Raw genomic sequence first — 18452 nt, 5'->3', positions numbered from 1 at the left:
CATGAAACGGCGTCATCCTCACATGAAACGGCCTCATCCAAAACCGCCTCATCCCCACATGAAACCGCCTCATCCCCACATGAAACGGCCTCATCCCCACATGAAACGGCCTCATCCCCACATGAAACGGCCTCATCCAAAACGGCCTCATCCTTACATGAAACGGCGTCATCCTCACATGAAACGGCATCATCCAAAATGGCCTCATCCTCACATGAAACGGCGTATTCTATGTATTTTGTTCTAGTGGTAAGAATTCAGCACTCTCACTGCCATGGCCCAGGTTAGATTCCTGGTTGAAAATTTCGTTTGGGGCTGGTTTAGTAACCAAAACAATATCGTAACTACACAGGGTCTGTCACCCTGCACTCTCGGCGTCTAATTGGGCGTCATCTTCACATGAAACGGCCTCATCCAAAACGGCCTCATCCCCACATGAAACGGCCTCATCCCCACATGAAACCGCCTCATCCTCAAATGAAACGGCCTCATCCAAAATGGCCTCATCCTTACATGAAACGGCGTCATCCTCACGTGAAACGGCATCATCCAAAATGGCCTCATCCTCACATGAAACGGCGTATTCTATGTATTTTGTTCTGGTGGTAAGAATTCAGCATTCTCACTGCCATTGCCCAGGTTAGATTCCTGGTTGAAAATTTCGTTTGGGGCTGGTTTAGTAACCAAAACAATATCGTAACTACACAGGGTCTGTCACCCTGCACTCTCAATCCTATTCACAAATGAATGAACACCCAGGAGTGGACATTACAAAACATTACAGCCTGCACATGAGTGTGCATTCAGACAGGATCCGGCGATCCAACAAAACATTGCAGGGTTGTGCAGGGGGTTGAGGTGTGTTGCTGGAGATGTGTCTGTATATGCTGATTGAAACTGCTGTGAAACAATTAGGAAGTAGCTTTTTATTGCTCTTAACTGGCCTTTTCAAGGCATGTAATGTCTTGCAAAATCTGTACGAAAAAGGACTTGTAGAAGTCCCTGGTGGTCTAGTGGTTAGGATTCGGCGCTCTCACCGCTGCGTCCCGGGTTCGATTCCCGGTCAGGGAACATGTTTTGTGGGACTTGCTGGTGCTACAACTAAAAGTTTGGGTACGGTGTTCATTTTAGGACATCCTAAGATCTCAGATTCAAATGAAAAGGCATCAGAGTCGCCTAAATGTCACTCAGTCTCAGAAAAACCTTTGTCATCTTCATCCAAAATGGCCTCATCCTCACACAAAACGGCGTCATCTAATTCGGCGTCATCCTCACATGAAACGGCCTCATCCAAAACCGCCTCATCCCCACATGAAACGGCCTCATCCCCACATGAAATGGCCTCATCCCCACATGAAACGCGATGCGACGATCAGAGTGCTGTCTCACGATAGACACGGCTAGCAAACTAGATTGTTACCCTGTTGCAATCTAGTTTGTTATGCACGGCTAGCTAGAGAAGTTGGGTTTCAACGAAAATGGCATTTGTTTTAAATGCTCATAAAAATGTGCATTGCATTACCTTATTGTTGAGCATTCTGATTGTGGCGTCGCGTGTTGATGACGTATATTGATTCTTCAGTTGTGTTTGTAGTTTCTTGGCAACGATAGACAGCCGTGTTAATCAGAGACCGTTGATCATAGTAAAAACGTCTCTGCGGTTGATGAACTGGTTCGGAAAGTTTTTATGAGTGAAATAGCTTGCAGAAAATAATGATTTCCTATTATACCACAAATCCGTTATCTGTTTTGTCTGAAGGTGACAAAGGTTTTTCTGAGACTGAGTGACTTTCAGGTGACTGATGCTTTTTCGTTTCGAGTCTGACACCTGAGTCTGAGATCTGAGGATGTCCTAAAATGAACAACATACCTTGGTGGTCTAGTGGTAAGGATTCAGCACTCTCACTGCCATGGCCCAGGTTAGATTCCTGGTTGAAAATTTTGTTTGGGGCTGGTTTAGTAACCAAAACAGTATCGTAACTCCACAGGATCTGTCACCTTAAGATCACGTTTTTTGCTACACTCTCTGCTATTCACAAATTAAAGAACACACAGTGGACATGCAATTCATTTAGAGACAGCCTCCACATGAGACCATTAACGAGCAATGCACAAATCAGCCTCCATGAACTATGCAAAAGTAATGCAAGTAATTTCTTCCAAATTCTGTGATGAAAAGCCCATATTGGTGTCCCTGGTGGTCTAGTGGTTAGGATTCGGCGCTCTCACCGCCGCGGCCCGGGTTCGATTCCCGGTCAGGGAACATGTTTTAGGCTCTCTGAGTAGCTATAAACCCAATTCACGTGGGTCAAGTGTTCAAACCATATTCATTGGTAAAGCCCGGATACCAAGTATGTCAATGTGTGTTCTATCTCACCATGATTGTAAGGGGCTCTTGTGCTCCCTCTCTGCAGCAAGCAAGTGTAAGCTTGTTCAGTCTGCAACAACCACCAGTCTTACCTTCCTGAATGAAGTCCTCCTTGTATTTGCAGAATAAACATGACAGACACTCAATCTGTGTACATGTCACTTTCAAATAAACTGACCTCTCATGACTCCTGTGTGGCATACACAGGACCAGGTAAAGGTCCGTTGCCTTAGATAAGCGACTTTGGCTACTACATTTTAGTCCCCCTGGAAAAATTTGAAGAGTAGAATAATTATTTAATTCAAATTATTACTATTTAAGGGATATTATTTAATTGTGGACCTTGAAGATTGTGGTCTTCAAAAACACTTTGTGCTCTTTGTTTTCAGTATTTACTATTCAGGAGATATCCACTTAGACTTGCATTTGTATTCCTCTGGTAGTGGTAGTCTACATTTCATGGATTACATTTACTTTTAAAGGTGAGGTCATTCATATTGTAGATGATTGTCTCACTCAGATACAGTATTTTGGGTTATGGTAAATGGGAAACAGATACAGAGCAAGAGATGTTGTTCTCCAGAACCTGTGTTGTTCACTAATTTTTTCTGTAGTGAGACTGACTGCATGTCCCTGGTGGTCTAGTGGTTAGGATTCGGCGCTCTCACCGCCGCGGCCCGGGTTCGATTCCCGGTCAGGGAACACTTTGTTTAACACCAGGTCAATATTGCACGCACTGTGGAAAAATGAGATATACAATATGGAATATTAATAATAAGAATGTGTGGAATACTGATATCAAGCTGTTAAAAATGGCCACTATGGCTCAAATTCTAACACTGGAGACTTGTCTTACCCCTCTAAAACAGCTTCTACGTCTGAGTCTGACTTCAGTCTGTGTTTGATAATAATGACAGAAGTTTGGTTTGCGACCATTTGTTTGAGAGAGATATGACGTTATGTTAACTTCCTCCTCTAGTAAATGAAATCACACCACACAACTGTTTTGGCAATGTTTAAGATAAAAAAAAACAAACAAAAAAAAACAGGTAAAAGTTGTTGTGACACAGTCAGTCCTCCCTACGGACCCTATAGCTCACTTTTCCTGGAAAAGCAGCCTCGTTCTCTGGCAGTTAGAGCCAAGTAGGTCCCGCTGTTTACCAATGATGATTACGTGACGTTTTTTCAGTACTTTAACTCAATGACTTAATTTGAGCGTTTGTGTATTTAATATTTTATTCATTTCACTATTTATTTATTTATTTATACATTCAGTTATGCATTTATTTACTCAGTTACTTTCCTCATAGTGGAAGTGGCTTCAAAAATTGTAAAATTGTTAAAAACAAAAGCACTAGATTTAGAAGAAAGTGCTTTCAAGTTTGGTCCTTTTAACACATGTACCAAAATAGCAAGAGTGAAAGAAGCAACTGGCACAGTGTTGCAGACTGCAGCTGGCCTCATCAACAAGACGTGCACTGACACGTACTCTTATCCCCCATAGACATTACACGTTACTTTAATGTACAGTCTCCACATCTCACAATGTGTTACATTAACAGACATTATTTCTTATTATTGATCATAATTTCTGTACACTGCACATATTTTTTCATATTAAATACTCTGAGCTTCATCACGTTTTTTTGGTCAGTACTTTGCACAATTGAACACAGCTCCTTCATTCACATGTTGTATATATTGTATATGGAAACTTACCCGGGAATACAGCTGATTTTGATAACTCATCATTAAGGACAATAGGCAGCAGTACTCAAAGTGTATGTTTGGCTTTTTTGGTTGACTGATGAATGGTAAGGCTCCCTGGTGGTCTAGTGGTTAGGATTCGGCGCTCTCACCGCCGCGGCCCGGGTTCGATTCCCGGTCAGGGAACATGTTTTGGTCCTTGTTGAGTAGCTATAAACCCAGTTACCAAGATCTCACACCAGAATCATTGGTAAAACCCAGATATCAAGTATGTGAATGTGTATGTCCTGTCTGACCATGATTGTAAGGGGCTCTTCTTCCAGTGTCCCATTTCTTAGAAATGCACATATCTGCTGACTGTGTGACAAACAATTGGTTTCACTCTATCTACTGGTGTCTCTGCTTTCTTTTTTGAATATCCTTAACTTTTATCCCACTGCTTCACTTTTTCTGCACTGTGATTCCTGCTTTGTCAATATATCATTACTTTTCCTTCTATAACTAATACATTATGCTTTCATGCCTGGACCAAACATATCCCACCTGACTGTTGGGTTCATGATTGGTGCCTTTAACTCAGGCAAAAAGGGCACCACATCTATGTTCATGTTTGTTTGTTTTTTTGGCCCTTTCAAGCTTTACCTTCCCACTGAAGTGGTTATGTTATGGTTATGTATTTTAGTGGAAAGTGACTGATTCTACTCGGACAAAAGAATACATTTTTTCTAGAGGCTTCTTTCAAATGCTCACTGTAGCCATCATGAGTTGAGACGTTTTACAGCCTAGTAATAGTTCAAAGATTCAAGCTTTTAAAAAACAAAGCACCCATTATAGATATATAATCGGTCAACACAGTTCACTGTGAAAAGATTTTTTAAACAAAATTGCTCAGTCAGGGTTAGGTACATTCTGTCCCACCAGGCACAGGGTGGTCATTTTAATGTTGTATAATCAGTTAATGCTCAACCCAAAAGTAAAGTTTTCGACCTGTGATCCCACTCTCACCAGAACAGGCTTTTAGAACAATTTGTATCTGACACACTTGGACATTGTCATGACCTATAAGACAAAGAGTGCAGACTCAAAACCAGGACAAACAGGATCTGTCCTCTGTGTCATAACCGTTTGTACTTTTGAAGTGCATTTTTGAATTTGGAAACTTGTTCGCTTCCTGTTCTGATAAGGCTCTGTGCAAAAATGCAAAAAAAAGGATGTTACAGTGAATTTTATACTGAATAGCAGAATAAGCAACCATGTCACTACACTCACTCCAGCCAGACTTCACTGGTCTTCTCATTACTGTGATAAACTCTGGGGAAAAAAGCTCCTCAACGATGAATAGCCTTCTAGTTTTTGAGTACATATATAAGTACTGTGCTGTCACAGCCATGCACTCACTTCCTAATTCATCTCCTACACCTATAACTCTGCAGCGCTCGTCACAGGTGTTTTATGATCCCGGGTTTGAAGTGCTTGACTGTATCTTTATGACCAGCAAAGGCTGATAACTTTCCGTGGAGCAGCTCATTGGGTATTCATGGCCTTTGCTGGAAATATGCTAAAAGGGTTTTCAGCGAGACATGGGGCTGCTAGCGATAGCAAGCCAGCAACTGAATGAGAGGTCTTCTCAGCCCTGACCCTCTCCCCAGCTCCTCCTTTTGTCCTCAGATTAATGGCACAGTCAGGGACTCACACTGCTGCTCTCCTCTATTGTGTCCTATTCATCCGCCTCTGCACCCCTCTTCTCCTATCTCCCCCTCGTCATAGTTTGCTCAGGCCTGGTCTTTTTCAATTCTTTTTATTTGAAGTGGAAGAGAAGAAATTAGGTCTGTGTTGAATACATATTTCCACAGTTTGTAGTAAGGTGTAAGCTGTCGTTTATTATGTAGGTTGTAAGTTGCTGTTAGTGTCATTACTTTAATTGAAGGATAATGTAGTTATCGTTCCCAAGTTTGAAATGTCGAAATTCTCTTTCAGAACACAAGGTGGCAGTAGAAGAGTATAGAAAAAGAAGCATCTTAGTGCACACTGTATTAACTAATAAGAGCACATCAGAGAGTGGAGAAGTGGATCTGATTCCACTGATTTTAGATAATGTATCCTTTCCTCTGTGCTCCAAAAGAAGAGACGTGATAAGTAGAGGCTTTTTAGTTACTTTGAATGAGCATCATGTTTTCCCATCTTTTCTGTCCTTGGCTGATTGATTATTGGGTGCATTGCTGTTTTCAGGAGGGGCGTGTTCGTGTCACCCTGCTGGCTCGCAGCACAGAATACAGAAGGATATTAAACCAAGTGGAGGTGAGTCCAGCACCACCCTCCCTCCATCCCTCTTTCTGTCTCTTACTTTCTTGCACTTGCTTTTGTTTCCCCCCATCCTGTTCTGCCACTTGTCCTCTCCTCTGTTTTTCTCTTTCCCTTCCTTTGTCTACTCCTCTTTCTTCGCTCCATACATCTCCGCCACTACAACAGTTTCTCCTTTCCGCCATTGATTTACTGCCCACATCTCTTAAGTGCCTGTTTAAAATCTTATTTGCTATAAACAGTACAAGTAAAAAAGGCGTGTGATTTATATGGTCACTGCCGATATTTGTTTGCTCTCTCATTGATCAGAGAACACGCACCTCTGTTGTTGTTACAGCTGGTAAATGCCCTCAAGACTGTGCCTTTACTGGAGGTCAATGTGGTGGACTACAAATACAAGTGAGTTATAGAGTGCATGCCACATTAATGCACGAGCTCTTCAGTGCGCTTAGCACTGGAAAAGGATGTAACAGTGCTGTATTAGAATAAAGAAAGGGTTTAGCTATTTAAATTGTGCAACTGTGACAGTGTTCACACAATGAAGATGATTGATGTGTGACTCCCTGTCTGTCTTTTAGAGATGTTCCCTTCCTGGTGCAGTTGAGGATCACCCACAACTCTGACATCTTTGTAGGGATGCACGGGGCGGGTCTCACGCACCTCCTCTTCCTCCCTGACTGGGCTGTCATCTTTGAGCTGTGAGTGACACTTTTTTTTTTCTCTCTGCCCATGTATGTGTGTGAGTGACAGACAGAGAGGGAAGCAGGTAGAGCGATGGATTTGGCAGGCCACTGTGCCCAAAATGTCCCTCAGACATTTGGTGTATGACTGTGAAATACTGTCTAATTAACCAGGCATTCATCACACCTGGCTACCCTGGGTAGAGGAGCTGATTGGTGCGTGTGCATGAATGAGCATAGCGTGGGAGTGTTTTGTGTGCATTTTCGTGAGCGACACAGAGCGAGTACCACAGTGTGTGTACAGAGAGAGAGAGAGAGAGGGAGAGAGAGGGAGAGAGAGAGAGAGAGAGAGAGCAAGAAAAAGTGAAAGTGCGGCAGACCGAGGAGAGCAAGAGATAAAGTGTCTGCATCTGTCCCTCCCAGATATAATTGTCAGGATGAGAGCTGCTATCGAGATTTGGCTCGGCTGCGGGGCATTCGTTACGTGACTTGGCAGAAAATGGACAAAGTGCTCCCACAGGACAAGGTAGGGGGAAACTCCCGTACCAGCTATTAGCTCCCTGGCACCTCAGCGTGAGCTTTCTCAATTCATCTCACCTATCTCACATATGCACCCACTTACACTCTCATGCACACATTTGATTATGTGCAATTACAAAAAAAGACATTATTCCTATTTTATGTTATCTCTCTGTCATCGATTCTAAACACTCACATTCATATGCTTTTATGTCGCTTTTCCACACGTCCTTTTAATGTGTACACTTTTCTCTATGACTAACCTCAGGGTCACCATCCAACCCTCGGGGACCATCCGAAGTTTACCAACTACTCCTTTGATGTGGGGGAGTTCATGCGCCTCGTGCTGGAGGCAGCTGATTACGTCACACACCATCCCAAATGGCAGCGTCGGACTCTTCATGATGAACTCTAGAGTCTCTGTGAGTGTGGGACAGAAAGACTTTCACATGAAGCTGCCATTTGTTGTGATCTAAAGACGACCTCACATCAGCAGTTCTTTTAAAAAACTTTTATAAAAATTTACCTCATCCACCAATGGATATTAGTGGTCTGGTGGTGTATTCGTCACCTCCTGTCCATTTGCTTTGATGGGTCTGGATGGGTGAAAGCAGTACGGCGGACAACTCGGGGGTTAAATAGCTTCCATCAGCTCCATTAGTGTCAAATCAGTTAGAGGACGAGGCGCGTGCAGTCAGAGCATCTGGAGAGAGATAAGATGCGTCCTATGTTTCTTCGTTACCTCCGCTGCATCTACTTCATTCCACACCGACAAAGTTAGCTAATGAGCAGCTGTTGCGGCGTCCCTTCACATGCGACATCTTGTCACATTTGATCAGAGTCACCTTGATGCGAGCTTCTTCAGAGCTGCTGACAATCACACCCGTTTCTGAGCACATCCAGCATACGGCAGTCTAATATGATGTGCAGTATTTACATGCTGGATTCGTTTGCATATAATTGCAGACTTGGACTTTTTTTTTTTAAAGTAGTTCGGCATGTGAATTCATGTGGTCTTAAGTTATGTCAAACAGTAATTTAAAAAAATATGACAAGGAAGATAAGACACTCCTACTGCTAAGAGGAATCAGTATTGGTGTTTGTATGTATGCAAGTACAGCAGTACTTTTAAACACACAGTACTGTGAAACATTATACAAGCATTTGCCAGAGTTTTATGCAGTGTAATGAAAATGATGTTGCTTGCTTCTCAGCTAATATCCAATTTTTTCATCTTTATTTACAGTTTACAAGGGTTTGTAACATTTATTATTTAAACATGTTAGTCATACTGATGTATTTATTATTAATTCATTTACATTTTAGCAAAGGAATTGCATTGTCAGTATAGTCAAATGATGCAGGTGCTGCTGTTGTCCATTACCTTCCCTTTTGAATGCTATTTTTTATCTCACAGTCTGAAATGGAATGAGCATAATTTGCATGTAGTCTGACGCAATGCACGAGTATTCTGGGCGCTCAGAAGATCATTTTTGTGTTTCTTGGCCTTTCCGTAAGCTTGATGTTTTATTTATCAATGCCGTGTTGAACTCAGAAAGACCTCTTTGGTCAGGGCTTTGCTTTGCAGGCGATTTCATATTCAAAAGCTGTGTAATATGTTGAAATAAATAATTCCAAAAAAAATGCTGAAGCATGTCTTCCTGTCTGTGCTGGCCATATTAGGCACCAGAGATTTAATTCATCTTAATTTAATCAATCATCTTTTGAAGTCTGACCTTGGAGGGGAAAAACACGGAAGCCTCTGTCTTGCCAGTTCTTGCTTATATCAGACAGCTCTTGCTGTGGATTTCATTATTTCAGTGAGTTCAGGTCTAAGGAGGGAAAGGGCTCTTCGCAAAAGGGCAGTAGTTCACTTTTTACTGTCACCGCAATAAATCTGGGTGACCTCAAAAAACTACCCAAGTTAACAGTGACGCATCGAAGCCACAGGGGGGCAGTATAACACCACACATGAGGCCAAATCGTCAGCCCGCGCTGTGTGATCGTCTCTGACAGATTTGATCCAAACAGTGTGCAGAGTGAGAACAATTTATTCACAAATATATCCAATGGGTCATAAGAACACAATATTTGTTTAAGTGTATTTACTCCAATATCACAAATTTGATGTCAGCAGTCGTGCTGCTGCCCGCTCTTTGCGGATGTTGTGTCTGAACTTTCTGAGTATTGACAGACACCGGGCCTGTCTGGGATGGACACTATTTATGGCCCTGCTCGGGTTACTGCCAGTGACCTCGTAAAGAAATGCAGAATCTCTATGCAGGGGGGGATCAAAAGCAGAGGAACCAAGATGTCTGTTCTCATTAACCTTCATTGCGGCTCCAAATCGATGACCAAGTCCTGTTTTGTTTTTTTCCTCCAGCGCAAAGCCTGCCCGCTGGATGTATCCAAAATGGTACATTTGAGAGGAGGAGTAGACGTGAGAAACACATCGGATCACCCAGCCAACCTTTCGACTTAGAATTATGAAGCGTGAGGAAAACGCGGTGTGCAAAGTCTCAAGTACAAAACAACCTCCTGTGTGTGTATCTGGCGCACAGGATAACCTTATACTTGCCTCACTGGCCGCCAGGGCGCAGCGTATGCGCACTGGTGTAATTAGCGGTGCTGCAGGCACACTTTCTCTCACCTGTCGTTACTGAGCAGACTCCACGTTTACTGCCTCAGGCCGCTGGAGGTTTACCACCCACGGTTCTTCCACAGCCATGTTTGGGTGGCCTTATTTTGTCGTACTGTTAGGTAATCGCGTGTTGTCCTCCAGAAATGCTGAATTACTTATCTCTGTCGCCCTTAATACAGGCCTTACGGAGTGTGGAAACGGCAGCAGGACACATGAGCCGAGTGCAAGCAAAGACCGAGGTTTAATCACTGAGGTGGAAGCTGTGAGTAAAGTCATTAGATCGCATCTGAGCCCCTATTCACACATGAGAATCAGGAAGTCCGAGATAGCCTGTAGTTAGAGTCCTATTTTAGTTTGGCTGACATTTCCACCGACAGCCATATCGGCACATGCATTCTGAACTTTCTGCTTCCATTATTTACACAACTGTGTGTCCCAGAGCACTTATATACATATTGACTCTTTAACTATTACCTAAAGCTGATCTTACAGCCGTTTATCTTTGTGTTGGACAAAGTGATCAGCAGCATAATCTAATTTATTTCAAAAGACAAACATTCCTCACTACTGCACTCTGATAAATCAATCACAATGCGCTCATTTTACCTCGGCCACCTTTCTATGCCCCCCACCACCACCACCACCACACACACACACACACAACACAAAAACTGTGTCTTTCAGGGGGATTAATGCAGTCATATCGATTCTGGAGGAAGAAATATTCCTCAAGTAATGAACAGATATTTCCTTGTTGTGTTGTTTTCCCCCCCCCACAGGCGATGATTATTGGGGGAATAATCCCAGAGGAGATCTTATAACGCCGCTCCTCTGATACATGACACGATGAGAGGGCCTCAGCATATATATACTCTTACCTTTTTCCACAATACCACAACATATTCTGCAACCTTTAAAATGCCATCCCTGCTTAAGAGTGAAGCATGCAAAGAAAACGGATGGCTCTGTAATAACTTGAAATGTAAAGGGAAATTAAATTTCACACCTCACACCCCGTGTTTACGTCACATGGTGTGTTTCCTCTGATACTATCTGAACCGCCCTCAGAGGAAGGATAGATGAGATAATTGCTATGGGCTGTTGCATCCATTAGCCGCCTCACTTTAAGATAAAAGGCCTCCAATCCCCGCTGCGACGCGCAGGTTCAGCGCTGTAGATGCAAGCAGTCGTCGGTGCGGACAGGATATGTTATGTTTGGTCAACTTTCTAGTGCTCACTTAATGTTTTACACAGTTAAACTACTTTTGTCTGTTTGGTGTGCGGCTACCTGACAGCAAAGTAAACCCAAACGAAAAGCACAATGACAGGAGAGCTGTCCAACGTCCTGAATTTATATGCAGCGCGCCTGTCCCTGCCCATGGTGCTGAAACCAGGATTTCATTTAAAACTCTTGTTTATCTGAATCCTGCCACCGAAGGGCTGCACGTACCTCGGTCCTGGTGAACCAACATCGGTGACTAATTGTTCTCAGTTCAAAGTCAGAGAGATCGATTTGTAAATAGATTCGAGGCTAATAACATGCATCTCTTTGTCACGCGTGCACACGATGCAACATGGTCACAGGGGGTTGAGGACAGTGCCAGATAAGGTTGCTTGAATTTGCTGCAGAGGTAAATGTCGGTGATTTATGTCGTAGGCCTAATTCTTTTGACATTTTATGTTCCATCGCTTTCTCTTTTTTTTTTCTTTTTTTTTTGTTTTGCTTCCAAGTTAAAAAGGCGCGTATCTTTACAGTACTCCACATGGCACCGCGATGCTGGCAACAAGAAAACAAGGAAGACATCTGAAAGTATCGGATACTCCTCACCTTGGGTCGTTAGCAGGCATCGACCTCCTCTAAGTCTTAACGACTGCAAATACAGCGCAAGGCAATCAATCGCCATCAACACACTAGAATATTCTAGGGATGGAATAATTGATAGGCTGTCTCCTGGTGCGTAACGGAGAGGCGACGGTGATTAAATTCTGTTTAACATCTCGCGCTGGGGGTGGGGGCCTGAAGGGGCACATAACAAAGTATTGATATCCAGACACCATCTGTAACATGATCGAAGTGTTTTGTAATGTAAGTGTATTATGTGATGATGATGGGGAGGAGGGGGGCAGTCACCAGACCCCCCCTCCTCAACTCAACGCAGAGATAAGTTATGCACAAGTAATGAAGTGGTGAGTATTGACGAGTAAGATCTGACCTCCAGCCTGCGATCATTATCACTGTAAGGCCAAACTCCGAACAGTTAAACAGAAATTCTTCCAGAGACCTTGTGCTCATCTATCTGACTCCTAGCTGAGGAAGAATGTATCCATATAAAATTTACGACTGTGTACACCTGAAATACTCTCTTTGGGGTGTACACATATGTCCCTAGTGCAACTTTTACAACAAACCATAAAAAGTTGAAATGTCAACTATTTGCCAATGACGACAACTTACTCTAAATGATTTGCTCAGTGGCTCTCATGTGCCCCCCATCTCTCTTTGGACGCAACCCCACCCCAACAGTCCGGGCTACTTGTAAACTACATGACATCAGTGAGGAAGAGGGGGTGTACTTGGGAGCTGGTGAACTGGGCGGGCGCTGTTGCACGTGTTCTGAATGGGGAAGACGGGCTCACATCGCATTTCTCATGTCCAATCGATCCCTGCTCGGGAGGAGCGACGAGAGCGCAACTATCACTCCTGCATCACTATACCATCACTCTCATCAGCATCTCTCCGGCGACTATAACGCCTCTGTGTGACAGTCGTGCACAGGGGGTTGAACTTGTGTGGAGTGTTCGCCAAAAAACATCAGCCCGGTGTCTCTTTGGGGGAATTACGCACTTTTTATGACTTTCTCCTCAGTGTGGTTTTGAGATGGGACGCGGTGAGATCATGGCACGTTGGACCACATCGCTATTGCGCGAGCTCTGCTTTCTCACCCGGCTCCGGAGGGCTGTTACTCTGGCGTGGCAGTAGCCCTCATCACCCCTGCTTCAGCGTGTTTGTGCGCGGGCTCCGGGAGCTGGACAGGAGGCTCAAAAGGATTGCCCCGTTTAGTGGAAAACAAAATCAGTGGAGTTGAAGCAGAAAAGTGGTAAAGCGCTCTACTACATCACCTGGATCCTTTACAATTCCCTGTGATCATGCCATCGAGTTTATAGATTTGGGTAAGGCGGTGTTTTTGTTTTTTTAAATTCAAATTCGGTTAGTATAGATTCACATTTTACCGTTTCGTGGCGCGCAGTCAATAGGCTAATGAAACGAGGATGGGGTCAGAGGGGGACTGACTGTAGAGATGTGGAGCATTTTATCCATGGGCAGCAGGGAGAGAAGGGGTGGTGACTGGCTGACTGACTCACTAAATGACTGGCGAGCTGAAAACAACTTTGATGTTCTTGACTCAGAGCGCAGCGAACATATTTTGTTCTGCTGAGGAACGATTTCTCAAAAGGACAGCAGGATTTCCAACAAATACCTCCCTGATCTTTAAGTGACTCCCTCCTCGGCGCGCGATTGCCATGCGTAAAAATGGAACACATGATGAGCCGATTCTAACGGCCGTTAGTTCTGCTGACCGTGTGTAGCGCGTCCTGTCGGTGAGGGGCAGGGGAGATTGAGGTGAGATTGATGCAGTGTTTTCGCTGCTGTGAGGTTAAATAAGCGATCGGTCGGGAGCTCGCCGCTGCTTAGTACCTATCGAGTGATCTGCGAAGCTGATCCGCTGACCAGGCTCTTTTCACGCGTCTTTCTAATCGCTTTGCATGGATCGTAATCGGCTGGGAATAGAGAGGAGAGCGCGCGGAGCTCAGACATATGGGAGAGAAATGAGGTGCCGCCGGGTTCTCCGGGCAGATTGCGCACGGAGGCAGGGAGGTGTGTTGCAGAACCTAATGGGCACACTCTATTGGGCTCTCTCTCTCTCTCTCTCTCTCTCTCTCTCTGTGCGCACACACACAAACTGAGAGGGGAAAATTACTTGGTGCATGTTAATGGGCGCAGTAATGAGACCCAGCCCCTATCATGTTGTAATTGTTAGTCATCCTTGTCTCCAGCCCTCCCTCTCCCACCCCCTACCCTTTGCTTATATCTCCTGCTGTCCCGATGCTCAGGTCTACAATTTGTACTGTATTGAAGGAGTGTAATTATTTCCCCATTGTTTTTAGCGCATGGCAGTAGCACTCCACAGAAAGTGGTGTCATTAGTGTGACAGAGCTGACAGGAGAGGGGAGAGAGAGAGGGAGAGAGAGGGAGAGGAGGGCCTGGTAGAGAGGATCGGTCCAGGGACTTAATTCTCATTGACAGTCACATTAACACAGGAGCAGCACTCTTAATCCTGGGGAGATTACTCTCTCCAACCTGACCCCCTGTCACCCAGCTGTCCTCCACACACATACACACATACTCACACGTACACACACCTTCACACACACACACACCTGTATGAGGGTGGCACTGTGACGTCTGGCTGCGCTGCTTTTTCTGTCCGCAGTGGATGACTTCTCCTCTGTCTTTGTCACCCATTTCTATTTCCTCGCTCACCCTCCCCCCTCTGCACTTTTCACACATCCACACATCTACTCATCCACACACACAAAATTCACACACTTAGCAATTACTCGTCTCTCCGGGTTGACTCTCATCTGGACCCTTCCTCTTTCCTCTTGTCCCCCCTCTCTCCTTTGCAGCCCCCCTTTCCTCCTGTAGTAGCTCCCACCGATGGGACAGCCAGCATCCCCAGAGGGCCGTGGGGTTCTGCATTGTCTCAACAGCCTCCTATCTACTTACCCCTCAGAGGGCTGTTCAGGATGACTGGCTGGGAATGAGGGGGAATGGATTGTGTGCGTTTGTGATTGTGCATGAGGACACGGACAAGCAACGAGGCGACGGACGGCGGCAAGGGAAAGGAGAGCAAGGGAGGCGAGAGAAATGAGCTGGAGAGACAGAAAAAATATTTGTGAGAGATGAGGCGAGGGAAGGAGATAGTGTGTGCGTGTGTGTGTGTGTGTGTGTGTGTGTGTGTGTGTGTGTGTGTGTGTGTGTGTGTGTGTGTGTGCATGAAAAAGGGAAAAAGAGGCAGCCTATAAGTGAAATGACCTGTGTGTGCGTGTCTGTGTGTAAGTAATCGGAACAACTCTGCACAATGAAATCTTGTAAATCCATGTGTGCTTGTTCTTGTGTGACGGACAGAAAAGACTGTGAGATGATGATGATGATGATGGTGTGTGTGTGTGTGTGTGTGTGTGTGTGTGTGTGTGTGTGTGTGTGTGTGTGTTAAAAGCATCATGGATGATATGCTAGATGAATAAGCAGGGATCAGGCATGTAGGACTGGTGAGGTGACAGCATCACGACAGATTGGAGATCACCTACACACACACAGGCACACACACAGACGCTGGCATTAACAGACTGACTGTGATGAATGGATACTTCCCGACTGAGAGGAGGAGGAGAGGAGAAAAGGGAAGAGAGGAGAACAGAGGAGAGACATTCTTTCATGTCATGGGCAGAAAGATGGAGAGAGGCCTCTCATTTGTAAATGACAGTATCCTGGACAGCTTTTCATCCCGGGCAGTTTCTGAGTGTATCGAGTCAGAGAACATGAATTCCCTTCATGTAGAGGCAGTGGACAATAACATTGCCTTCACTCATCTTCATGAAATCAGGTTCAGAGAAGCTACACCCGGGGACTGATGTCTCTCCTCAAGCAGGAGATCCATGACTCAAATGTGGGACAAAGCGATATTAGATCAGTGAGCGTGGCGTGTATCTGAATCCCGTCTCCACCGCAAAACCACAGAAGGGCAGAGGTCACGACCCATGCTTAAAAAAATGGTTAAGTTCAGATGTTGCTGACAGGCCAGAGCGGTAACATGTGGTACGTCGTTGACAGTGTGTGGTGGCTCAGACTAGAAGTTTGGGTGCTCAGTTATCACAAAGAATGAGATAAAAGAAAATCCCTGTTCACCTGTTTCTGTAGCTAACACACCCGCATATATGCTCTCTCCTGTTGTGTATATTGCTCAGCCGTCTTTAAGCGAGTCAGGGTAGTTTCATGTTTAATGTAAGAAAAAGAAAAACTTACTGTGTAGATGTTTGATTGTAATGACTTAATCTGGTAAAGTACTCAAGCTAACTAAACAATCAATTTGATCTCAATTTGCATAATTTTCCTGGTGTTTACAGCCTTAATTGAGCACTTAAAAGGAGCAAAAGGAGAATAGATTAATGCATTAATACTAAAGTGAGACTGATAAATTGTCCAGGCTGATATATCAGCCGTGATTAGCTAATTGCAGCTATATGGGTATCAGTATTATTGTTGATAATTAACAACATGCAGTATGTACAGAAAAGCCAAATTAGGTTTGAGGTCATTTAGAAATTACTTAATATAATTTAGAAGATTATTTTTAAACTGTAAAATGTTCTGTTTAATATGTACCTTGTTCACAATTCTTAAAAATAAACAATGTCATGATATTTTATCTAAAAAAAAAAGAAGACATATTAAACCTTTTAAAGTCTTAAAAGTGGACATCTGCCTCAAAAATCTAAAAATCAAAGCAGGACCTGTTAGATCAAAAATCTAAAAGACATTTAACATAAAATTGTCATCCCTTGTCCCCCACATATAAAGTCATAGCCAACATACCAATAAAAATGAACTAAAAGCATTCCTGCAGAAATGTGGAAGAGCAGGAAAGTCTTTGGTCCAAACAGTGGAGATCTCATGTTGGAGCTCCACGGCTGTGTGTGTCTTCCATTCTCCTCTCTGTCAGTCAGTCACTCAGTGACAGCTAGGCCCCGGTCTCTTGTGTGGTGCCATCACACCCTCCAGACACTCTCTCATTCCATCTAACAGGTCCTACTTTGATGGACAGCTCACACTAACACGTAGCCTCCTCTTGTCCAACCCGGAGAAGACAGTGAAAGGCACAGCAGCCACCTCCAAACTTGACTTGAAAGTAGTTGACAGATTGTGGGTTAGTAGAATATAGTCTTCACGTGCCAAGTGCTTTTAAAGAGTCAGCCATGTCCCGTTGAGGGATTATTTTTTTAAACATCTGTTTGGAACTTTGGAGTAATTAATTTATGTTTAATTTTAGTCATTTTCAATTGGGGGCGTGTTTTGAGGACGTCGTAACCGTTTTGTGAGAACTAAAAATAACATCACTTCACAGGCCTCAAGGTGATTTCTTCACAGCTCCAACTCACTTTGACCATGACAAATCTCCTGAAGTGATAGTAATGATTGTAATTGAACAGGCACAGTTCCTTCCCACAGTGCTCTATCTATCACCTTGGATGCAATCTGCTGCTTCCACTCTTTTGTGCGTGCGTGTATATGTATTTGTGTGTGTCCCTGCGTGAGCCAGTGCGTCCCTGTTCGCTCCCCTCTGGCAGCTGGCAGATGTGCTGGTAACCGTGAGCGACAGTATGAGAGTGTGGGTGTGTTAGTGTGTTTGTGGAATTATGAAAAGCTCCCAGCGTGCTCTGCAGCGTGGGTCCACTGTGAAGCCGCAGCGAGGAAACGGTGTGGTGGTAGCGGAGCCTGCAGCGGTCATCGCAGCAGCCCTCCAACAACACTGCACCTCATGACGGGGGGAGAGAAGGTTAAACCCCATGGGATTCAGGGCATGAAAGTGTAGTGTGGAGAGGATGGGGAGGAGAGGAAGAGATAGAAAATAACAGTGATGGGAGAGGGGAAGCCAGGGCCCAATGTGGGTGTTTGCATGTGCATGTGTGAGAGGAAGGCTTCAACAGAGAGGAGTATGGGTAGTCAGGACTGAAAGGAAATTTTGTCAGAGGAGTGTGTGTGTGTGTGTGTCTGTGTGTAAATGTGTATCCCTGTGTCCGTGCACACAGTTTATGTGTGTGTGTGTGTTGGAGGTGATGGCTTTGTAATGAAAACAGCAGGCGGCTGGCGGTCGAGGGTCCCTCTCGGTGGCTGACTGATGTCAGTCACCAGCGGACGAGAGCCTCCCTTGGGGATGGCACAGATGAGGATGAATCATTATTTTCTGTTGGTTGTGGATTTAACATTTTAACACATATCCATCCACAATGGTGCTGAGAATGGATGATTTTCTATCAAGCTGTCTTTAAGTGTTCACCTCATCACACTGTGGGGATCTCTACCTATGGTCACATTATGGGGGACTCTACTCCACTTTGGGAACAAAAAGCTGATCCTCACAAGGAAAATCGATACATTTTGGGTTAAGTCTAA

General features: G+C 44.3%; 2 protein-coding genes and 4 non-coding genes across 10 annotated transcripts in view; all 6 read left to right on the top strand.

Annotated features, from left to right (window-relative positions):
- eogt (EGF domain-specific O-linked N-acetylglucosamine (GlcNAc) transferase) overlaps positions 1-18452 on the top strand; it is a 35454-nt gene that overhangs the window by 13105 nt on the left and 3897 nt on the right. For 2 of the 5 annotated variants that reach the window (XR_003462502.1, XR_003462503.1), the window contains exons 12-17: positions 6305-6373; positions 6714-6775; positions 6955-7074; positions 7480-7582; positions 7844-7997; positions 10396-10478. Coding sequence is in view for 2 of the 5 variants with exons in the window: in XM_019255808.2 (XP_019111353.2) it covers positions 6305-6373; positions 6714-6775; positions 6955-7074; positions 7480-7582; positions 7844-7990 (501 nt within the window). In the remaining 3 variants the exon portion in view is untranslated. Of the gene's footprint in view, positions 1-6304; positions 6374-6713; positions 6776-6954; positions 7075-7479; positions 7583-7843; positions 9220-10395; positions 10479-18452 lie in introns of those variants that run through there. The other 3 variants (XM_019255808.2, XM_027279774.1, XR_003462504.1) reach the window with 2 other exon arrangements.
- trnae-cuc (transfer RNA glutamic acid (anticodon CUC)) lies at positions 1000-1071 on the top strand. Its single transcript has one exon. It is a non-coding gene; the product is annotated as a tRNA-Glu (tRNA).
- trnae-cuc (transfer RNA glutamic acid (anticodon CUC)) lies at positions 2192-2263 on the top strand. The gene has a single exon. It is a non-coding gene; the product is annotated as a tRNA-Glu (tRNA).
- trnae-cuc (transfer RNA glutamic acid (anticodon CUC)) lies at positions 2999-3070 on the top strand. The gene has a single exon. It is a non-coding gene; the product is annotated as a tRNA-Glu (tRNA).
- On the top strand, positions 4190-4261 carry trnae-cuc (transfer RNA glutamic acid (anticodon CUC)). The gene has a single exon. It is a non-coding gene; the product is annotated as a tRNA-Glu (tRNA).
- Positions 12853-18452, top strand: part of tafa4b (TAFA chemokine like family member 4b) — a 35039-nt gene continuing 29439 nt past the window's right edge. Inside the window, exon 1 of the mRNA XM_010746507.3 lies at positions 12853-13387. The gene's annotated coding sequence lies outside the window, so the exon portion shown is untranslated. The remainder of the gene's footprint in view (positions 13388-18452) is intronic.

The sequence above is a fragment of the Larimichthys crocea genome, chromosome VI, assembly GCF_000972845.2.
Source record: "Larimichthys crocea isolate SSNF chromosome VI, L_crocea_2.0, whole genome shotgun sequence".
In the NCBI taxonomy this organism is placed as follows: Eukaryota; Metazoa; Chordata; class Actinopteri; family Sciaenidae; genus Larimichthys; species Larimichthys crocea.
Note: the sequence above shows the minus strand (reverse complement) of the source record. Positions and strands in the feature narration are given on the sequence as shown.